Consider the following 22,280-nt stretch of genomic DNA (forward strand, 5'->3'; position numbering starts at 1 on the left):
TTCACATGTCATGAGATATTTCCCGGTCTTTGTCACTGTAATGTTCCGTGAACATGGTTGGCACAGATTTATGTTTAGAGACATGTATATATTTGCTTGTTACATTAAAATAGTATGATAATAATGGGATATCTAGCGAATTAAACTGGTGGAATAAATATTGAAAATGCTAGATTTCTATAATGCTGATATTTTACGGTTGACGTAAAATTAGATTAAGTTGTAAAGTTTATATAACATATTGGTTACCAAGAACACAAAGCCCTCGTAATTTTGTGTGCTATATTTATGTTTCTCTTCCATAGCTGCATCTTTAAACATACTAACAACTAAAATCACGAAAACAAGATATTTCAGTATCAAACTATATTTGGGAATATGTATAAAAATGTATTTGCTCAATATAGCCTATCTAGAGACGTGTTCGTTTAGACCATATTTCTACTTATACTAACATAACAGTAACTACAGTTAAGACACTAGAAATATCTCATAAGATTACCTGAACTAAGTTATGCATGTACGTAAATAAACCACATATTCCCTTCCAAATCTAAAGATGACCAAATATGAATTTCCCAGTCTGATTTGATTTGACGTGTGTCCAGTACCGTTTCTAATTGCTTTAGAAACGACTACTTGGAGTATTTCTCGGGGGGCATTACTTGTTCATTAAGAAGTGCAAGTACCCCCGAATCTTTAGTAGACCTTCGAACATAGCGCCTAAAGGTGGAAAGTTTTGTTACACCTATAGGGGTCGAAAATAATAAAGATTTTGAATTTATGAAATCGCGTGCTTATCAGACATTTTCGAAGCAAACTCACACTAAAGGCGTGCGCGCTAGGGTGACTTTTGTCACCGTGACAGCACGTCTCCATAAATATTAATAAGTACTACGGTGTGTCTATTTTTCTCTTTGTAAAAGTGTAAAAGAGAAAGATATAGGGTAAACTTCCAGTAATTGGACAAAACACTCCATGAACCCTTTTTTATCTCTATCAGTCTTTGTTGTTGTAATAGAAATGCTGTTTTTAATTCAGTAAAAAGATCTGTCCAATAACTCAGAGATATGCCCTTAGGTGTCCAATGACTGGAAGTTCACCCTACTGTCACGGTGACAAAAAATCACCCGTTCGCGCAAAGCCTAAGACAAAAACAAGTTCGTTCTACATTTTACAAAGACAATGAAATGGGTATCTATCTATAGGCGAAAATATTTATTATGCATTTAATGTTTATTTAGACATTCTAAGATGTTAACATATAAAACCAAGGTAAAAAATATATATTTTAAGGAAATGATGTGTGAAAGCTATTTTGGTATAAAATATACTTGCATACTTATATCATCAGTACGAAAACTACAACAGCGCCCTTGTGAACGTGTCGTAAAGTGAACTTAGTATGAGAAGTTGCACGAAACTTATTTCGAGAATCAAAATTGTCACGTTATCGTTTAATTTGTCGAATACGCAAACGATTCGGAGACGAAAGTTGTTCATGCTAGAGGTACTGAACTGTAAACTATCAAATCAAATTTGAAAGTGCTAAATTAGGAAATTAAGTGTTGGTGCTACAGTATTTTGAATAAATTCCGTTAGACTATCATCAAATTGTTTTTGAAATTAAAAGATAGGACGTACAATAATTTTATAGTATTTAAAAGTTATTTTTTGGGTATATATTTTAACGTGTTAATCTTTGTCTGCAAGTACAATCGGCGCAAAACACCGACTGACGATCTGATTATTTTACGATTTACTTAGTATTTTGAACGTAATGTTATGTTGTACCAAGATAAAGTTTCTGGTTTTTAATTAGACCTCGAATGTGATATTACAGTGTCGAGCTGGCTAAGTCTTTATTAGCTTTGCTCGATTTTCTGGTGATTTCGCCAGGATATCATCCTGTCACAAACTATCCTTGGTTAATCCTTACAACTTTACCTATACATAAACTTTTTTGTCAGGTGGATTACCTGGTGCGTTCGAGGTCAATTATTACTAATGAATGCATTACCTAGAGAAGCGGTCCTCAAGAAATTGCCGTATAGTGTATTATGATAGAGATTTTGTGCATAATAAATTAAGGTAATTTAGATTTTATTTTTTTAATGATCTTTTGGTACCAAATACTACAATTTTCTTTAGTTTTCAAATGATTCAATGAAACCCATTGCATATATGTACTTGTTCGCTCATGAACATAATGATCACGAAAACGGAAAACAATCTAATTACACAGAAAAATACGTAAATGTTATATTTTAAGAGTATGTTTACGAATGTTAATGGTGCAATAACGCATGAAATGTATGTCGGTTATCAAATGTGTTGTCAGTTTTTTATTCTATGAAAAAATAAACAAAATGCTATTTTAAAATGCTGTTTTTTTAATTCATAACCAAAATGTATTCTTGAATTTATTCCTAAAGTTCTTCATAAGTCGTATGGATTCATCGGACAATTAAGTTGTTCATCAAGTCGATGAGCAAAAAAATCAGTGAGTAACCGTCTAGGTATCGTATATTTCGGCATCAGGATCATTTAATACTCGCCACAGAAGCCTCTATATTACGAATGAAAATATAATAAAAATCGTAGAAGTTGGGGTAGAAGAACCCAAAATGTCAACCAAAAAAAACAATTCTATAATTCCATAATACAAATACAATACAAATTGCTAATAATCCTTTTACAAAAAAAAAATATTAGACTTCTAGATAAATTTAGAATATAGTCCATGAATTATTATGACCCACCGCGATTTGTCGATGTTATGTTCGACATCACTAGTTTTATCAGTCAGCAAATTTTTAATCTGTGGTGTGTCAGATTGCGTCAACCAAGAATAGTGATGGGCGATATAATTTTCTTTATACGATTTTCGAAAACAATTTTAAAGTAATCGAATATCGCATGTTAATAGTGAAGATAAAAATCTCATTCTAGAGTCCTGAGAACTTGTGAGAATAAAACTTTGTTCTTATTATCGAACCTAAAAGCTTTAAAAATCACTATTTAAAGTCAGTCGACCGACAGTAAAACGATTTTACACCACCGATTTCTGTTTAATTTCCCTGGCATTAAGCTGGTAAGTCAAATAAATACGGCATGCTTCTAATTTAAAATCGGATGTTAAACCAATAACAAAACGTTATAATCGATTGGTATTAGTTCCGACTACTTTAGAGCCACGGTATTTTAATTGTCATTCGAATTCCAACGAACGAATGGTTTGATACTACAAACATTAACAATCGATCGCTAATTCGCACAATTGAATGAAACAGCAAATTTATTTTAATGAATATGTTGCATAAAAATTTGTCTTTCACACACAAAATAAACTCCAATTTTGATTGATATTCGAAGACAATCGAATACACCGGAACCGCTAGTTCATTCGTATAAATGAATGTGATTACCATACAAAATCAGTCTTTTTCGCACGCAAAATAACGTCCACTTTTGATTGATATTTCAAGGAACAATCACATGAAACATCTACAATCAAATAATATCATTCTCAATCGCCCATTCTTAGCATTACCACATCACTATGGAGGCGTTTGGCAGAAAATAGAATTTGTTAAAAATTGCAAGCAAAATGGCGATCGCCGAAAACCTTACCATGTTTACAGCGAAGACACGTTTCTATGATGTTTTACCATACATTTTTCTAGCAGTGAAAGCACGTTATGCCGCTAAACGAAAATTATTAGTGCTAACAATTCTATTTTTGGCCAAACGCCTCCAATGGCAAGTAACCTCGGCAACGTCACTTTTTGTAAACAAACAAAACTTGATCGGAAATACGAAATATCTTTTGGTAGTGACTGTGACGCAAAGCAACACGTACCGCTTTATTAATCTAAGCACGTACCTACCTACCACTGAATAAATCTTACTGAAAATGAATGATTCCTTTAATTCTAATGTACCAGAACCCAAAAAAGTTGGTGTCTGGGCCGAGGGCACCCACATAGAAGCAAAGTACGTAACAATTATGAAGAAAAGTTGTTCTATTTGAGTAATTAAACCCTTTTGTGTAAAGCGAGGTTTAGACTAGGAATAAAACTTGCAGAAGTTGACTTCCGCTAGCTGTCACCAGTGTAAATCTAGCTATTTACAGTAAATAAATAAATAAACACAGTTTGCGGAAGTAAACTTCTGCAAGTTTTATTACCAGTCTACCTCGCTTAAAAGTGATTGTGAAACCAGTTTGTTGATATTACAGAGAGTACATAATTCCAAAAAAATCACCTGACTCCAGCGATGATATCCCCACAATACCAGATTTAGACGATTTACAGGACATTCTAGAAAAGGAAATATCAATGCCGCCTGCGTAAGTAATTTAAAATTAATTTCATCATAATTTTCAACTGGAAAGGTTACCAGTATTTTTGGTAATAATAACTGCAATACAAAGTGTTTTATTTTCATCAAAGAATGTTTTGGTTGACATATTAACAGTGGACACCAAATTATGAGCCTATAATTTAATATCTTTTTTTTTTAATTGAAATGGCTGTGTTCCACAATTTTTTTGTGTTTAAGGTACATCAAAGAAAACTAAATTTTTTGGAGGTACCTTTATAAGTCTAAAAATAAGTTTATGAGCTAATCTTATTTTTCCGAGGCACACCATCTAATGCTCACCTTGCACCAGTGTGCCACTATACACTGTTTGCGGAACACTGCCCTATACTATCACAATGTCATCAATTTCCAGGACTGACCGCAAAGACACCGACACAGTGAACACTTTAGCAGAAGTGGGCGGAGGCCTGAGTGCATCTGTAGACAGTGTGGATTCAGCATTAGAGATACTAAAATCTTACATACCTCAAGTGGATATGGATTCTGCAGACTCAGTGTGGACTGTGGATTCACTGCTCACTCAACTAGCTGAGGAAATTCAACCTGTAGTTTTGTAATTAACCACTCTTGAACACTTAGGATAAACATTATGATTTGTAAAACAATTCACAGCTTGCAACATTAATTAAGTGCAATTTAGATTTATTTATTCAATTTATAGAATTATGAAATGAAGACACAGACAATGTTAGAAATGGAGGTAGAAGTGAAAATTCATGGTGGCCATTTTTTTTTCTACTGGTGTCCAAAGAGTGTGTAGGTAATCAATCAATATGTCCTGCCATTATAATTTATTTAAAAAAATGCACCTCAAATTTTTGGATTAATTAAGGATTATTAAATTAAATAAATAAAATTAATTTAAAATTAACATAGAACTTCTAAGATTTTTTAAAAGAAAAATGAAGTTTGTTTCTAATTCTTTATTTTGTAAAAAATCTTTTTAATAATTAATTGTCTTATTAATTATCCAGAAATAGCATTGTTATTCGTCTGTTGACAATAATAAATTCAGTTCCGTCCAATTTACAAGAACTAGAATAAATTACAAACTAAGGGAATGATCTCTTTACTTATTTTATGATTTATAAACTAAGGCATAATAAATAATGATAATTAGTAATTAGTGTTTTATTTTTGTACACAATGAACAATTAATAAGCAAAATAAATGTGTTTGCAATAATTATTTGCTTTCTTTCTCTACTCTCAAGAATAGATATTTGTGAAGGAACATGAACATAGTAGAATTTAATTGTTCCACAGCACATTTTCATCAATCAATGAATAATGATCATTAATTTTCCTAAAATATATACCCTCTTACTAATAAAACTTACATGCTCGTTGAACAGTGTTTTAAAGTGACGTTTAGTATGGAAATGTCATTTTAAAACAGTGTTCAACAACTGTATAATTTTTCATTAGTAAGGGGGATAGTCTTTGTGTGAGACCATTCTTTTTCTGTGTAGATATGATCCATTGCTTTAATAAAGGCGGGATGTTGCAATACCTTATACACACTGCCCATCCTTCACAATCCGTATTAACAACACTTCTAAATTATCTATGTTGACGTTAGAACAGGCATAATCTCAACTATCTACTAGTTCAAATTATTTACACTTTACCAATCCGATCAACAAATTGTACAAATGAGTGTCATGTCACATTAAACTAATGCAGTGGTCAACAAGTATTTACAACGGCTGCCCTATGACCGCACTGTAAAACTGTCAATAAAGCTTTTGCTGGTCCCTCCCGCACATTTATATGCTATGATTGCCGTGATGATTAATACGATGTATGAGGGCAATATTGTAATGGCATACAATTCTTTACTGTTCAACAAACTTATTGAGGAAACTAAGAAATGTGAGAGGATCACCCATCCAATTTTCATGTAGTTACTTTCATCGAGGCCACTGAAGAATATGACACTCCAGAATGTGTTGAGGAGGATCATGCAGAGGGTCATGGCTGCACTCGTGACAAAGAAGTACTCGGTGCCTGTTTTAAGGCCTAACGTGCCTGGTCCAACCTGTGAACATGATTTATCAAAATTAATTAAATTCTTTACCTTTAGATATTGCCAGGTTAATCTTTTTCATGGCACCTTCAAGATCCCAAAAATTGCGTCTTTGGTTTTAGGTATGCAAATACAACAATAACAATAGAACTTACTGAGTCTGCAAGGACATTCACTAAGGCGAAAGCTCCACTCATGACTCCAAATCCAAGTCCAGATACATATGCCATCTCCAGCTTATTGCTGCCGATTTCGTGGTTCTCTGAGATCTCTTTCAAACCTGCTTCTGTTTTCCTCAATAAGAGATACATGCCGTAACGGAATGCTTCCTGAAAAAATATAACATGGTATTGGTTTTATAAGCCTTGCAAGATTTGCAAGTAGACTTTTTATGAAATAATAGACTATCAATTTATTAGTGTTTATTAAGGTAGCAATTTATTGTATAATATGATGATGATATAATAAATACAGTAAAAATAAATTATCTTACCTGGAATATGACTGCAAAAACCATTCCAAATGCCAAATATGATCGTAAAGGCACTACAGCATACCATACCAACGACGACAAGAGAAATGATAGGAGCCAACCAAATGCCGCTGCTATCATGATGATGATCCGGACAGGGTCGTTCGCTATTGTCATCGCGAACATCGCCAGTGGAGCTCCGAATGCAAGCAGGGAACAACTAAAAAACTCCGCGAGAGTCATCCTACTTACAATCTACTGTTTCTATGTACAATAACGATATATTACAAAGATTGCAATATGCCGCTGAGCGGCGTTTTATTCGAGTTCAATTAGCGGACGTAAACGACATTTGTGTGTAGCGCTGATGAATTTTAATTTACCAAAAAATTATCGCACGCACAATCAAAAATCAACACCATCACTCAGTATAAGTGACAGATGCTGTCATTTTTTGTGTGGATGTTAATCTGTGGTGCTGTCATAGCATTTCCAATTTCCGCAGAATATATTTCATTCATATTTTTCGCAGAGTCCCCATTCATTCCCAACCAAAGCAAAATAAAATAGAATGCTGATTGATTATCAATAAAATTGTTCCTCAAAATTATTTGCTCCGAAAGAAATAATGAGCTGCGAATGCTTTGTGAGATAATTTTCTGGTAAAAATTCAATATCAGTCTGAACAAAACGCAACCTTTAGGTGATATTTTGACATTTGTTGTTATCAAAATTTTACATAACCTCTAAAATATTTTGTGAGCTTTCTAAAAATACATTTTTCCAGCCAATTTATAATTAAGAGTACTGAAAAAGTATTTAAATCAAATATGCCTCCAAAGCAAGCAAAGAAGACGTTATGGGTGGATTGCGAGCGATGTGGCTGCAGTATAACCTCAAACGACAAAAATGTTCATATTGAGCTGAACTGTGAAAAGAATCAGCTGAAGTGTCCGTACGTGGAGAATGGGAAGCTACACTCGTGGCTAGTGCGGGGCGCCGCACCGCCCGAGGGAGTCCCTAGAGACGCAGTTTTGATTCATCCCTCAGCCGGTACTTTAGTGGGGGCAGTAATAGGAGGGCCACTGGAGCTCAGCAGGGATGGAGCGCCGACCCTCGTCAAACGGATGTGGCCTTCGAAGACGTCAGCGCCGGCAGCCGTCATATTACCTGTAGCTGGTAAGTTGGTTGTTAGTATTTAAAATGCAATAAATCTGAACTACCTATCTGATAATCTAGCTAGAACTTTAATTTAGTTTATTCGACATTCCAATTCAATACCTCATCGCAGTAGTTCTTCAGTGGTAAAAGTAGTCACTAAGCAAGCTAATGTTTTAACTTGGTTTTTCACAGTTTTGGCAATAAAGATTATCCTATTCTTATATTTTGAAAAACTAAAAAAACTATTTTATTTGTGTGCCTAATGAATTTGAAATATTTATTTACAGACTTGACCGGAGCTTGGAATAGTGACAACAAAAAGATTACAGTATCAGTTGTACAAGGAGACATACCAAAAGCATCTTACTTAGCAGTCAAAGTCAAGAACCACAAAATAGACCATGATATTTCTGATATCTTAAAACAGCAGTTTCAAAATGATTTTGTGTGTGTGGGCAGCGTTTTAGTTTACTACTACTTTGGCAAAAAGTTGGAAATACAAGTAGTAAATGTGAAATCAGAGGAACACAATAAAAAGACAAACAAAACATGGTTTGCGTTAAGTGACAAAACTGCATGGAATATGGACAAAGATGTCACACAAAAAGTAAAGAAGAAACCTATTTCTTTAGGTGGAGTTGATGACATATTGGATGAAGTAAAAACTCTCATTAAAATTTCCTTTGACCCTGAATTGGCTGCTACTTTTCAACCCACGAGAGGTTTACTGATTTATGGCCACTCTGGTATAGGAAAAACAGCAATATGCAAGTATTTGATAGAAAATAGTAACTGTAGTTTTACTGAGATCAATGGCCCTGCTGTATTCAGCAAATACTTTGGGGAAACAGAGTCATCAATTAAAACTCTTTTCTCAAAAGCCATTGAAAATGAACCAAGCATTATACTGGTAGATGAGATTGAAACAATCTGCCCTAAAAGATCTTCTGGGAGTACTGAGCAAGAGAGAAGAGTGACTTCTGCATTTGTGTCCCTCTTGGACAGTCTTCATTCAGAAAACAATAGAGTATTCATATTGGCAACCACAAGGAAACCAGATGCAATAGACCCCATGCTAAGAAGGTTTGGGAGATTAGATAAGGAGATAGAAGTGCCTATACCTGATAGAGTAAGAAGAAAACAGATTTTGTACACTCTGCTTGGTAGTCTACCAAACAAAGTGTCTAATCAACAAATAGATTCAATATCAGACTTGGCCCATGGGTATGTTGCTGCAGATTTGGTGAACTTATGTACACAGGCTTCAATGAAATGCATAAAGAGGGGTAGCAATGTGATAGAACATGAAGATTTGATAGCAGCTTTGACAATAGTCAGGCCAAGTGCTATGAGGGAGCTACTGATTGAAGTTCCCAATGTGAGGTGGAGGGACATTGGGGGGCAGGATAACTTGAAGCTGAAGCTACGCCAGGCTGTGGAGTGGCCTTTGAAGCACGCGGAGAGCTTCCGCCGCCTCGGCATTCAGCCACCGAGAGGCATTTTGCTGTACGGCCCGCCAGGATGTTCAAAAACTTTAATAGCAAAAGCATTGGCCACTGAAAGTGGTTTTAACTTTTTGTCTATCAAAGGTCCAGAGCTATTCTCCAAGTGGGTCGGCGAGTCTGAGAAAGCCGTGAGGGACCTATTTACAAAAGCGCGGCAGGTGGCGCCCTCTGTAATCTTCTTCGATGAAATGGACGCAATAGGCGGGGAGAGGAGTTCGGGAGAGGCGGGCGTGCACGAGAGAGTTCTAGCTCAACTGTTGACAGAGTTAGACGGCGTAGTGCCTCTCAATTCTGTGATCATTTTAGCTGCAACTAACCGTCCTGATAAAATCGACAGGGCTCTGCTAAGACCGGGGCGTTTAGATCGACTGATATACGTCCCGTTACCAGATTTTGAGACCAGGCTGCAGATTCTGGAGCTGAAAATGGAGAATATGGGTACCAGTGATGATATTAACCCTCACGAGCTGGCTGTGAGGACTGATGGTTTCTCGGGCGCCGAGTTGGAGTCTCTGTGCCACGAGGCGGCGCTGCGGGCGTTGGAGAAGGACCTCGATTGCCCGGCGGTCACCATGGAACACTTTGAACATGTCTTGCGGGACTATAAACCGAGAACTCCGGCTTCGTTACTGAAAGTATATGAAGAATTTGCTTTAGGACAAAAGTCTGGATAAAGCCATAATTTCCTAAGTAAAAATATTACGTCTTCTACTAACTTATTTTATACATGATGTTTTATATTTTTAAGATCAATAAAAGTGTTATAATCTGTTTCATAATTTATTTTATCAATAATATGAAACCTAATTCTACTAATGTGTATAAATTAATAATTAATCTAGTTCTTATTTGTAATTATTTAAACAAAATTTCGATACCAGCATTTGAATGGTTGTCACATACATGGTCAAGGAACATAATCATACAAAATCATGTCTATATCGACAACACACAACAATCCTACAAACAAGGAAGTCTTTTGGGGTCACATATTAATTTAAAATAGGATTTACCTATCCATATAAATGCAATTCGATAAAGGCAAGCTTAGTAGGTACTTATAAGGCAACTAACCCTGGTTTCTTTTATTACTTAATCTTTATCAGTTACAAGTTAGCAACTAATTTGAAAGAATATTCCTTACATTAAAAACAGGGTGACCCTGGTATTAGATGGAGATTGGACATAATAAGATGCCCTACCAAATCATGTCCGGAAACTAATCAAAATAGCCACTAAAAGTAATGCTGTCTTCTTCTTATCCCCTATTACGAAAAGGACAGCAATACTTTCTACGCGCCACAATAATGTTGCCATATAAGTACCGTTTCATTTGACAGCATCAACCTAAATGTGATCATATACAAAAAATACTGTATATCTATATATATAAAAATGAAACCCGTTTCGCGTTGTCACGGCATCACGTGTGAACGGCTGAACCGATTTCGATAATTCTTTTTTTTAAATGTTTGTGGAAGTCCAAGGATGGTTCTTACGGAAAAAAATATTAAGAAAATCTCTACGCTAAGGCGGTACGAAGTTCGCCGGGTCAGCTAGTTCTTTATAAACATGGAATCTTGCCTCGTTACTATTTGGTATCTCCCTGTATACAGGTCGATGCTGTCAGATGTAGCTAAATCTCTTCACACAATAAGTGTAATAATTGAGACCTATTATACAAAATATACATCCTATTAAAATATACCATACGTCGCTCACAACAGATCTTGCTGGTTCATCTTCGAAGGGACAGAGAAACATGGTCACATAATATGAAAATGATTTTAGTTGTATTAAAATAGTTTCTATGTTCTTACTTCTAATACTGATACTACACGCTATTATTTATGAAGGTGATTTAATACCGAATAGGTCATAGCAGACTTATCAACTCGGAAAGGGATCAACACTGTATGTCCTCTCACGAGCTGTCAACCGCGAGTTTCATATAAAGTAATTATAAAGAATATAATATAATTTTGTTTAAATAATTATAAAGAATACTGACCGCTTCGAGTTGATACGGTTACGATCCCTTTCCGTGTTGACAAGTGTGCTACGTCCTTAATGAATAAGTGCTAAAATAAATTATTGACTAAAAATTAGCCTAGTCGTAAGTCAAAAAGGGCAATGAATAGTTTCTCTGTCCCACTTTTGTCAATTCTTTACTTAGCACGTAGCAGCCGTTAGGGCCTGCTTTATCACACATTATTGCAAATCATTTTCACTTATAAATACATTTTGAGACGACACACAATCCTGGAACTTTTCGCTTCCACTAAGTTCCATCAAACAGCGCATTTTTTCATTCAAAATCCGCACAAATATGTTGATTTAATGAAGTTCACGTAAAAGCAAGTAATTATTATGTATTTTTGATGTGAATTCATTTTTTTTTATCTTTTGTCATTATTATCTACACAGAATCTTTCCATTTATTTTTTTCATTTAAAACGCGCTCACAAACGGCGATATTTGTCGTCTAACAGTACAAGTGTTACCATTACTAGGTGGTAAATAATTTTATCTATAGTTGGACCAACAGCAAAAAAAATGTATGTAAACAATTATTTAAATAGATTTGTAGAAACTTGATAGGTTTCAGAGAGTGAGAGTGAGTGAGAGATGTAAGTAGTTGACGAAGTAATATACGAATAATTTATGAGAAATTCGAAATAGGCGCCTAGAACTTTCTTAACAGATGACAATTTTTTATTCTGAACAGCTTGTAGTTACTAATTTTTGCTGTTGGTGCAAGCGTCGCGTCTTACCAGCGCTATGCATTGGGTATATTGGCTCCAATTTATAGTCTCGAATCCAATACACCAATGATGTGTAGATCGGTTGGACATAATAAGGTCAAGATCTACACGTTGGCGTATAGGATGTAAGGGAGAAGTCACACGGCGCGGTGCGGTCGCGGCGCGGCGCCGGAGCGGTGTCGCTGCGGCGTCCTGCATATAAAAACAATGATATGCCAGACGGTGCGTTCCGGCGCCGCATCGCAGACCCACCGCACTTCGATTGAGCGAGACGGTGCCGTATTGCGGCGCCGCATTCCATATGTGTACAGTGACACGGCAAAATGTTTGGCTTTGTTTGGCACCGTGTGGCTTCTCCCTAAGGCTACAACTTGGAGCCAATATTCTCAACGTGTGCCACATCAAGTGTTATCACTTATCCATTCTACACGCGCAGTATCTCAGTGTGGCGGTTGTAGCATATCGCGATCCAGTCGGGCTGCGTGGCGCCCCACTGTATCTGGTTGACCTCGCCCTCGGCGGCGGTGTAGGCCAGTATGGGGTCTTCGATAGCGCGCGGCATTTGCTGGATGTCCCAGATCAGCGCCTGGTGGTCGTCGCCCGCGGTGCAGATGTGACATGAACTGTGGGAGGGGTTGCCGTTTTAGTAAATGATTTGTGTTACCAAATTACAGCTTTTTTAAATTGCTAAAGAAAATAACGATCTCCAACCCGCCTGCCAAGCGTGGGGATAATGGCAAAACCTATACTATAACTATAGTATAGTGGAGGAGGCTCATAGTCCAGTAGGCCTAAGATGCGCGCCGTGATAACTTTTATCGACGTCAAAATATATGGGCAAAATCGATAAAACGGCGTGATAACTGCTTATCGCGGCGCGCATCTTAGGCCTACTACAGTGGACTGTAAAGGGCTGTTGATGATGATGATGATGAAATTGGAAAAATAGTGAAGCTAGCTTAGCGATCTTTAAACTGTGGGACTCACCTGCCGAGCCAGAATGTGCGCCACCATAAAATCTTATCGACACATATCGGTTTTTGATGATATGCTCATATATTTGACGACTTAAATCGTCGATAAATTTTATCGTGACGCGCATCCTAGTTCGGCTGGTGTACAGACCATTAATCACGATAGTATAGTAACCTGTTACAAACCAGTGACTACTACCTTTTGACTAAAGCCCGGTCTGCGAGCACATATAATTTTTTCCAAATTGTGACAAAATTCTACGTGCTCGCAGACCAGACTATAGTCTGTGGGGGCCTCCCGGATTCATTACCGCGTGACAAGCGACCATGCGTTTGGGCGCCCTAACATCATTGGTCTCGCTAGTCAAGCGACTCTATCGTACCTGAGGGGCGCCCTGACTTCATAATCAGGGACGTCCTGACTTCATTATAAGGGGCGCTCTGACTTATTATTAAGAGCGCCCTGTCTTCAATATCAGGGGCGCCCTGAATTCATAATGAGGGCTATCGTTTTAGCGCTCACCAGTTAGCGCCACTGTAGAGTAAGGTCCTGTCACTTGCTAGTAGCGAAGACAGTGACACCAACTGGTGAGCGCTAAAGTGGTAGGAGGACTATCGCATTTGCACTCATCAAGATGCCGCCACTGTAGAGTAAGGTCCTGTCAATCGCCAGGGGTGCCAACTGTTAAGTATAAAAACGATAGCCCTCATTACGCGCGAGCGATAAGGATGGGTAGTTTGGGGTCATTGGACAAAATTCTACGTGCTCGCAGACCAGACTATAGTAGAGGTTTCGCTAGAATAAAGCGTCTCACCGTACCTTAGGGGCGTCCTGGCTTCTTACGACTGGCTTCTAAGTTGAGGATTTATCACCTGCGTCCCAGAACTTGAGCAAACTCGCTTACCTATAAACCAGTGGTTCCCAAACTTATTTAGTCTACTGCCCACTTTGAGAATAAATTATTTTTTAGCGCCCCCCATTTTTGTAGTCAAGAGTCGAGCTCAGTCGATGTCTAAGAGTCCTCCTAGTAGATGACGCCTCCCAAGCCTCTACAGAACGTCCCGATTTTTTTCTGGGTCTCTTACCGCCTCCCTTTAAGCCAGCAGCGCCCACAAGGGGGCGTTATCGCCCACTTTGGGAAAGACTGCTATAAACTATCGATTACACTGTCCTACCTGTGGGGCGCCCAGGCGATGCCGTTGACGCAGGCGCGGTGGTTGTTGAGGCGCGCGACGGGCGTGCAGGGCACGCGCACGTCCAGTATGATGACTTCGCACGCGTCCATCGCGACGGTGGCCAGGTAGTTCGGGTCCTGCTTGTTCCACGCCAGACGGAGCAGCGGCGTGTGCTGCGGGTCCTGTAGCAGATTTGTTTATTAGGAAAACCAGGGTTTTACAGTTTATAATTTTTTGTCGGCCGTTTGGTGTAGTGGTTCAGAACGGACTACTATGCCGAGAGGTCCCGGGTTCGATTCCCGGCCGGGCAGAAATTGAAATGATGAATTTTAATTTCTGTGACGGGTCTGGGTGTTTTCTATGTATAATATGTATGTATTTACAAAAAAAAAGTATTTAAGTATGTTTATCCCGTCGTCTAGTACCCATAGTACAAGCTTTGCTTAGTTTGGGACTAGAGGCGCAGTGTAAAATGTCCAAGGATATTTATTATTATTTATTTATTATTATAATAAAAAGTAAAAACAAGTTAGGGAATAGGTAAAACACTTTTAGGTTCTCACGGTAGAAAATATTGGATCCTTGTTAATTAGGTTACACCTGTTGTGTTTGATGAAAGAGACCTATAACTAGCAATGGACTGTTAGAAGCTGATGATTAATAAAATGAGAACATAACGTGGTATAACTGTGTATGTATACCAAAGCTATCTTTAATCTACTACTTAGAGCAGGATCGCGAGTATTCATGAGGTTCCAGCAAATTAAAACAAAGAAGCTAAAAACACATCAGAAATGTGCAAAATGAAACAGTAGCTGCAAGGAATTCAAAGATTTAAGGCTGGTTTTAGTGTCACGCGGACCGTCCGGTGCGGACCCGCTCCGCACGGCCAATCTGTATGAACTTCTAGGGAGCGTTTTAGAGTAATGCGGTCCGGAGGAACCGCTCCGCTCCCTAGCAGTTCATACAGATCGGCTGTGCGGAGCGATCCGCACTGACAGTCCGCGTGACACTAAAACCAGCCTAAGTTCTGCTACCCCGTCGATTTCGGGGCCCAGGGAACTTCTTTGGCGACCTATAGAAAACCTGGAGGGGCTTATACGTACGTACCTCGTAGATGATGGTGGAGTGCTCGAGGTGGCGCAGGTCGAACATGCGCACGGAGCCGTCCGCGCCCACCGACGCGAACATGTCGCGCCCGCCGCCCGCGCGGCTGAACGCGATGTCGTACACCTCCTACGGTAACATTCTAGTCACAACTTGTTGTCAATAGATGGCGCTAGGTGTACATGAAGCGAACATGTCGCGCCCGCCGCCCGCGCGGCTGAACGCGATGTCGTACACCTCCTACGGTAACATTCTAGTCACAACTTGTTGTCAATAGATGGCGCTAGGTGTACATGAAGCGAACATGTCGCGCCCGCCGCCCGCGCGGCTGAACGCGATGTCGTACACCTCCTGATATCATCAGTGAGTATGTATAATTTATACACTCAACATCAAATAAAACGCACCTCCCGCAACAAGCACTTTCAAACGTATGCATCCGCACTTCCTATTTATTGGGCTTTCAAATAACACCAATATTGTTGGGACACCATGATTGTGTCAGAAGAAAATCTTTAAAGTTCGCGTCACGGAAGGTGCGGTATATTTGATGTTAAGTGTAGTAACATTAATAAGGTATACGATAGTTCAGCATTTGGAGCGCTAGTGCTGCAATGGCGTCAACTGGAAACCCTCATCGATGGCGCTACATGTACATCAGGCGAATATGTCGCGCCCGCCACTCCGCGGCTGAACGCGATGTCGTACATCTGTTCTGCAGGCACCAGCCGATATAATACAAGACGGATACGGAATTATACAGGACGAATAGCGATTTTTTATGACATGCTCAGTTCCAATTACCCTGTATAGAACGGAACAAAAAAAAAGGCGTACGGCCACCAGTGGGTGGGGTATACAATAGTATAGAACTTAACACGCCAGGGGCGCCAACTGGAAACCCCCATTGGACGTTCCCTTCGTGTAAATAGTCAATAGATAGCGCTAGGTGTACATGAAGCGAACATGTCGCGCCCGCCGCCCGCGTGGCTGAACGCGATGTCGTACACCTCCTGATATCATCAGTGAGACGTTAATAAGGTAGGAAGAATTGTACGCTTCAAGTTGAAAAAGAAGAAGCCTTCAACTGTTTTTAAAGGAAGAAGGACGAACACACTTATAAACGGGACTATTCCCACCTCTCGTCCCCACAGCTGCAACTCCTGTGTAGCCAGGATCTACAGCTTGACCGCCATAAAAATCCAACCAAGGTCAAGTTTGTCCGAGGGGGAAAATTAAACTGTCATTGGAACACACTTATAAACCCGGAAACGGATCGTAACCGTATCAACTCAAGGCGGTCATTCTTTGTATGAAACTTCGTACTGGAACACACACTTAACACTGCAGTACACGCGCCTCTTTTTTTACACCAATACACGCGCGGCCTACTCTGGTAAGCCAATTTAAAATCACTGTAAATCAGTTTGTAAACAATTTATGAATAAAATTACTATGTAAATGATAAAAGTGTTTATTATAGTTCTTTTATAATCTAAGTTTCTTTGTATAACTATTTGGGATAAAACATTATAAACAGATTAAAAAATTGTAAATTTTATGGACCAAAATTGCACTCTTAGATCCATGCTAGCAAAAAAAAAATATTGAAAAAATATGATTTGTTTTTTATCTGTCATAGTATTCAAGACTTTCTACTGCCTGGTACATGGGGTAAATCCATTTTTTGCTAGTCTTCCATAATTTTTTTCGTGAGTGATTTCGGGCTTTTGTGTAGATCCGCAGTTTTGACGGCCAATTTTAGAAAAGTGCGTAGACGCCTAGCGACCCAAGCTTTACTGGCTTATTGACAATTTAGTAAACGAGGCTTTCCTGGAATGCCAGCTCTCTGGCGCAAGTTCTTAAAAAGTTATAGCGTAAAATGCTACCCTGGTCTACTCTAGTAGGCCACGCGTGTACTCTAGTGTTAACCGCACCTTAACGTAAACACCTCGCGGTTGACAGTGCGGCGAAAAGCAATACGGGATTGATCCCTTTCTGGGTTGATAAGTGTACTATGTCCTTTAAGTTACAACTTGCTGTCAGTAGATTGTTTGGGTGTACACATAGCGCAATTATTTAAACACGTGCTGTGTGCGTGCTACCATGCTACGCCGCCACTGGGCCCCCCTTAAAATCCTTAAATGCCCAGGGCCCCTAGTAGGTTAAAGACGGCCCTGATAACGGATAACCCTTTCCTTAATGGGGCTTACCAGTTGGCGCAACTGGTGACAAGCACAGTATTTGGGCGTTTTTATATACTACCAAATAAAAATTTGCTATATTTGGCAGTGGAAACAAGAACTCATACATAAATCAGGAATGAAATATGAGTGAATAAACTGTAGTTAACTGACGTTATGACATTATATCGTCAACAAACAAACTGTTGTTAGTAAACAATAATAATAACAAAGAGGTGAATGAATTGGCGATGACGAAATAAAAATAATTAATTAAAACGCGATTAGAAGACATACTTATTTTCTAAAAGTATTTTTATCAATAAAAAATATCAACAGAAGCAAAACTTATTATTATGTGTAATTTATTAAGCATTACGAAGACCAATACACAATAAATGCTTTAATTAATAAATGAGTCGTCCATTGCTATGCAATAATTAATTGGTTTCGTATACTATTAATTAGTAGATGAACATCGAAATACTCAATTAAAATTCTTCTTTGGTCAATCATCTTTCAAAGACAGAAACATTCGAAAAATATTTCCATTGTAGTGTTGATATTTACTTGAAATAAACTTTGCTCACTGACTTTGGTGAATTAATTTGACCTTCACTGGTTGAGTTTTATTTGGCAGTCAACCTGTAGATCCCGGCTACACAGGAGTTGCAGCGGTGGAAACGACAGTTGGGAATAGTCCCGATTTGGTAAACTAAGATGAAATTGGTTTTAAGAAAATATTACATTTAATAGAGGCTGTTTTAGATTATTATAGCTGACAAATCAAATAAAATAATATATCTATTATATGTCCAAAATACATGGATTATATCGTAAAATGTAAAATAGAGGTCCAAGTACATTAATTTGCTTGTAATGAGGGCTATCGTATCGCTCACCAGTTAGTGCCACTGTAGAGTAAGGTCCTGTCACTTGCTAGCAGCGAAGACAGTGGCACCAACTGGTGAGCGCTAAAGTGGTAGGAACACTATCGCATTTGCACTCATCAAGATGGCGCCACTGTAGAGTAAGGTCCTGTCAATCGCCAGGGGTGCCAACTGTTAAGTATAAAAACGATAGCCCTCATTGTCATAAATCAAGCTCTTACCAACCCACCTATCATTAGATTACCTTGTCATGTGCGATGAGCTGCGTCTTAACATGTCCGGAGACCTCGTTGACTCGTCCCAACACCTGTCCCGTCTCCAGCCCCCAGATAGTGCAAGTGGTGTCGATGGAGCTGGTGCCGATGAGGTTGGGGTCCACCTCGTTCCAGTCAAACGAAGTGAGCGGTGCGCAGAAGTCAGAATTCTTGTTGTTGTTTAGAACGCACTCGAAAAGGGTGTACGGTTCTCCAGCGCGCCATATGCGGAGGTAGTCGCCTGTGGATGGATGGAGGCAGAATTGAGATGGAAAGTAGTAAAACAGGCTACAATTTCTGAAGAATGGTTTAAAAAACCTTGACCACATGCTTCTGTTCATGCTACTTCGTCTATATCGTATATTATTATTTTCTACTACGTCTGTATTTACACTTAAAATTTATACGCACACTATTATTATTATTTATTTATGTATATTTTATGCAGTATAGGTCAGTGTCCGTGACTCTCACTCGGCATGGGGCACACTGAAAACCAGCGTCGTGGCTTCCCTCACCGGGGGCCACGGCATATGCTGAGTGGGGTCCCATTGCGATGGGCATCGCTGTGCGACAGGGTGGCACTGCTTAGTTTACTTGCTCATTCATTGTATGTTTTATGTCACCTCTGTCTTATTTGCTTTTTTTTTTATTTTACCTCTTTTGTCTTTTGTGATGTCCATAGCAATAAATGTTTCTTTCTTTCTTTCTTCTGCTCAATAATGCAGGTAAAAGGGCATTGTTGTGTGATTTACTAACATAGTTTCTAAGACCTTTGTTACTAACACTTTTATGGGATATGCCTGAATTAAATACCTTTTATTTATTTATTGCTTGTAAGGAAGATGGTCTTTCATGAACATGACACTTTAGTGTACAGTTGAACCCCCTTACTAATAAAAAGTTACACAGTTGTTGAACATTGTTTTAAAATGACATTTCCATACTAAACGTCTCTTTAAAACACTGTTCAACGAGCGTGTAAGTTTTATTAGTAAGGGGGTTAGAGTATTAAAAACAAATAGACTATCATTAATTTACAGTTAGTAATAAAATCACACTTATTACAATTCAATTGCCATTGTTTCTACTTTAAAACTTCTGAACTTGACCTTTATTTCTGAGCTTGGTATAAAACTACCACTACACAATGAAAGCATTGTCTTTATTGTGTTATTTTGATTGGCGTTGATCAATTTGAATAGTAAGCAAATTTGCACAGTATTTTTGTATACTTTAATGCAATCATCAAAAATGAAAGATATTGATGGACACTTACCGCTGGTAGCTAGTAGATCTGGGTACACCCCTTTACTGTCCGGAATCCACATGATCTTCGTGGTGGGGTAGGGGTGGTCAAATGTGCTTTTGGCACTGAATTCACTTGTCTCTTCATCCAGTGATATTATTTGTACCTAATTAAACAATTCAATATGTAACTTTCTTAACATCATAAAAGTAAATAATTTTCTGCAAATCACCGTCATAAAAGTAATTTTCTGCAAATTGACTTTAAAAAGTGCTTTTAAACATCCCTTCGGGAAAATAAATGGGCCAGCAATAATTGCTTAAGGCTTAATCAGTATTTCAGTAATATGTTACCTTATTGTTATATTCTTCTACAAAGCTGCCAAGGGCCAGTCTGAATCGTTTGTCAGGACGCACGGACCAGTTCATCGAATACAACGGCCATGGTGCTTGATATCTGGAAGTGAAGGAAATAAACATTGCATTTATTAGGTACCATAACTTAAAAAAAATACCACAAAATGTATGAAAGTTGTGGTATTTAATATTGAGAATTTAAGAAATAACGAAAGAAGTACAGAGCCCCGATTACGGTAACTTTTAACGTCTACAATCCAGACGCGTTTCTGATTCTGCGATACGATTGGTCAAAACAGCTGACGTACGCTGTTGAACGACCAATCGTATCGCAGAATCGAGAAGCGTGTCTGGATTGTTGACGTTAAAAATTACCGTAATCGGGGCTCTGGATAAGAATGCTTACTTGTATATTTCTTTGCGTTTCGTGCTCGAACTCGTCGTACTAGAGCTGCTATGTGGCATAGACATCGTTACAAAACTATGATCCTGAAAATTCATTTTTTCTCAACTTCTTGTTAAATTAACACAAACTAATGTATATGCACTAAATTACTGGTGATATTACCCGGGCTAACACATCACAACAACAATAAATAGTTACTAAAATGAGGCTAAGAAGACGAAAATAACACGAGCCAAAGCAACCAACACAAAACGGTTACTTACTAGCACAAGTCCCAAAATCACACTTTTATCTGATTACTTTAGTGACCGACATGAATATTGTCGCAGTTTTCGTCAGTTTTACGAAGCCTTTTCAATTTATTAATAGAATAAATCGCATGTTTTCATCAAACAAGCATTTCAGCAACATTGACGTGTTTAATGACATTTAATTTTAATGTTGCCACTTTAAGCCAAACACCACAAAATGCTTCCAAAAACACCATACATAAATTCTGAGCTTTTTGGAAAAAAAATAATTGTGTAAGGTTCGAGCGACAGAGTGACAATAGTGTCTTATCATATAAATTTATGAGTGTCAATTTTGAGATATTTCGTAAAATTGAAATACCTAACTCTACTTCATTACAAATTAAATTTATTTTACACAAGGGAGAATAATTTGAAAAAGGGAAAAATGACACTATATTATGGCAATTAGTAGAAACAAAACTTGTCAAAAGAATTTAAGATTATACAGCATTGATTTTTAGTTTTACACATAAAATACATTTTGTAAAATTTAATAAATTGAAAATAAAAGTCTGAATAAATTATGGTTTTATTATTTAATAGAAATAAATTTCATTTGGTTTACTTTGATAATGTTATACGATAAAATAAATATTTTTCTCGAGATTACAAATAAGTTCTACGTGAACTCGATAGATGGCAGTAAAAGTAAAAGCATTGTGGTGTCAGCGTTGCGTCGGTGGTTGTAGGTTCTGGATTTGTTTCCCAGGTTCGGTTCAGACGTTCAACTAATGTGATACATATTTTGATTATGAATGATGAATCTTTATGGGTACAATATAATACCTAACTAATATCGTTCTCGTTTCATTGTGCATTTATGGCAGCAGTCTTGCTCTAAAATAGAATGCTTCCGGAATTACCAAGTAGTTTACGAGCTTCTACTTACTCCATAAAAAAATATATTTTCCGGAGTACTTAAGAAACAGGGTTTATACACAAAATATAACAGAAGGTAAACTCATGTATGTACCTCGCTTTGCATACCTCTCTCGCTCGCACGCTCGGCCGTCGCGCCAGGGTTGTCTTGTCATGTGTTGTGTTTATTTCGTTATGATAGAAAAATGTTACTCTT

The 22,280-nt window shown here is 38.0% G+C and overlaps 4 protein-coding genes across 4 annotated transcripts; 2 read left to right on the forward strand and 2 right to left on the reverse strand.

The window, feature by feature from the left end:
• The first annotated feature begins 3,745 nt into the window (after positions 1-3,745).
• Positions 3,746-5,050, forward strand: LOC114357103 (intraflagellar transport 43). The gene is made up of 3 exons (XM_028310572.1): positions 3,746-3,996; positions 4,241-4,351; positions 4,739-5,050. Exons 1-3 carry the CDS (start codon positions 3,917-3,919, stop codon positions 4,941-4,943), a joined length of 396 nt encoding a protein of 131 aa, XP_028166373.1. The 5' UTR covers positions 3,746-3,916; the 3' UTR covers positions 4,944-5,050.
• Positions 5,051-6,011: 961 nt separating this feature from the next.
• On the reverse strand, positions 6,012-7,329 carry aph-1 (gamma-secretase subunit Aph-1). Its single transcript, XM_028310672.1, has 3 exons — positions 6,908-7,329; positions 6,570-6,743; positions 6,012-6,426 (listed from the first exon to the last, which is right to left on the reverse strand). Exons 1-3 carry the CDS (start codon positions 7,127-7,129, stop codon positions 6,100-6,102), a joined length of 723 nt encoding a protein of 240 aa, XP_028166473.1. The 5' UTR covers positions 7,130-7,329; the 3' UTR covers positions 6,012-6,099.
• A 291-nt stretch (positions 7,330-7,620) lies between these two features.
• On the forward strand, positions 7,621-10,570 carry LOC114356690 (ATPase family protein 2 homolog). The gene is made up of 2 exons (XM_028310006.1): positions 7,621-8,065; positions 8,335-10,570. Exons 1-2 carry the CDS (start codon positions 7,717-7,719, stop codon positions 10,224-10,226), a joined length of 2,241 nt encoding a protein of 746 aa, XP_028165807.1. The 5' UTR covers positions 7,621-7,716; the 3' UTR covers positions 10,227-10,570.
• A 1,441-nt stretch (positions 10,571-12,011) lies between these two features.
• wap (DDB1 and CUL4 associated factor wap) lies at positions 12,012-21,421 on the reverse strand. The gene is made up of 8 exons (XM_028310018.1): positions 21,176-21,421; positions 20,913-20,995; positions 20,504-20,606; positions 20,181-20,316; positions 18,892-19,142; positions 15,578-15,703; positions 14,468-14,649; positions 12,012-12,940 (listed from the first exon to the last, which is right to left on the reverse strand). Exons 2-8 carry the CDS (start codon positions 20,975-20,977, stop codon positions 12,742-12,744), a joined length of 1,062 nt encoding a protein of 353 aa, XP_028165819.1. The 5' UTR covers positions 20,978-20,995; positions 21,176-21,421; the 3' UTR covers positions 12,012-12,741.
• Positions 21,422-22,280: the final 859 nt, after the last annotated feature.

Source organism: Ostrinia furnacalis, unplaced genomic scaffold (assembly GCF_004193835.3).
Source record: "Ostrinia furnacalis isolate ACB-3 unplaced genomic scaffold, ASM419383v2 OfSCF0216, whole genome shotgun sequence".
Taxonomy (NCBI): domain Eukaryota; kingdom Metazoa; phylum Arthropoda; class Insecta; order Lepidoptera; family Crambidae; genus Ostrinia; species Ostrinia furnacalis.

What these genes read in the sequence shown, in the direction of transcription:
- LOC114357103 (XM_028310572.1), top strand. Translation starts at nt 3,917, where the DNA reads ATGAATGATTCCTTTAATTCTAATGTACCAGAACCCAAAAAAGTTGGT. An exon ending in GGCACCCACATAGAAGCAAA is followed by an intron (nt 3,997 to 4,240) that starts GTACGTAACAAT and finishes TTGATATTACAG; the next exon opens with AGAGTACATAATTCCAAAAA. An exon ending in GAAATATCAATGCCGCCTGC is followed by an intron (nt 4,352 to 4,738) that starts GTAAGTAATTTA and finishes ATCAATTTCCAG; the next exon opens with GACTGACCGCAAAGACACCG.
- aph-1 (XM_028310672.1), bottom strand. Translation starts at nt 7,129, where the DNA reads ATGACTCTCGCGGAGTTTTTTAGTTGTTCCCTGCTTGCATTCGGAGCT. An exon ending in TTTTTGCAGTCATATTCCAG is followed by an intron (nt 6,744 to 6,907) that starts GTAAGATAATTT and finishes ATATTTTTTCAG; the next exon opens with GAAGCATTCCGTTACGGCAT. An exon ending in TGAATGTCCTTGCAGACTCA is followed by an intron (nt 6,427 to 6,569) that starts GTAAGTTCTATT and finishes TCATGTTCACAG; the next exon opens with GTTGGACCAGGCACGTTAGG.
- LOC114356690 (XM_028310006.1), top strand. Translation starts at nt 7,717, where the DNA reads ATGCCTCCAAAGCAAGCAAAGAAGACGTTATGGGTGGATTGCGAGCGA. An exon ending in CGTCATATTACCTGTAGCTG is followed by an intron (nt 8,066 to 8,334) that starts GTAAGTTGGTTG and finishes ATTTATTTACAG; the next exon opens with ACTTGACCGGAGCTTGGAAT.
- wap (XM_028310018.1), bottom strand. Translation starts at nt 20,977, where the DNA reads ATGTCTATGCCACATAGCAGCTCTAGTACGACGAGTTCGAGCACGAAA. An exon ending in TAGAAGAATATAACAATAAG is followed by an intron (nt 20,317 to 20,503) that starts GTAACATATTAC and finishes TTGTTTAATTAG; the next exon opens with GTACAAATAATATCACTGGA. An exon ending in ACTCCACCATCATCTACGAG is followed by an intron (nt 14,650 to 15,577) that starts GTACGTACGTAT and finishes AATCTGCTACAG; the next exon opens with GACCCGCAGCACACGCCGCT.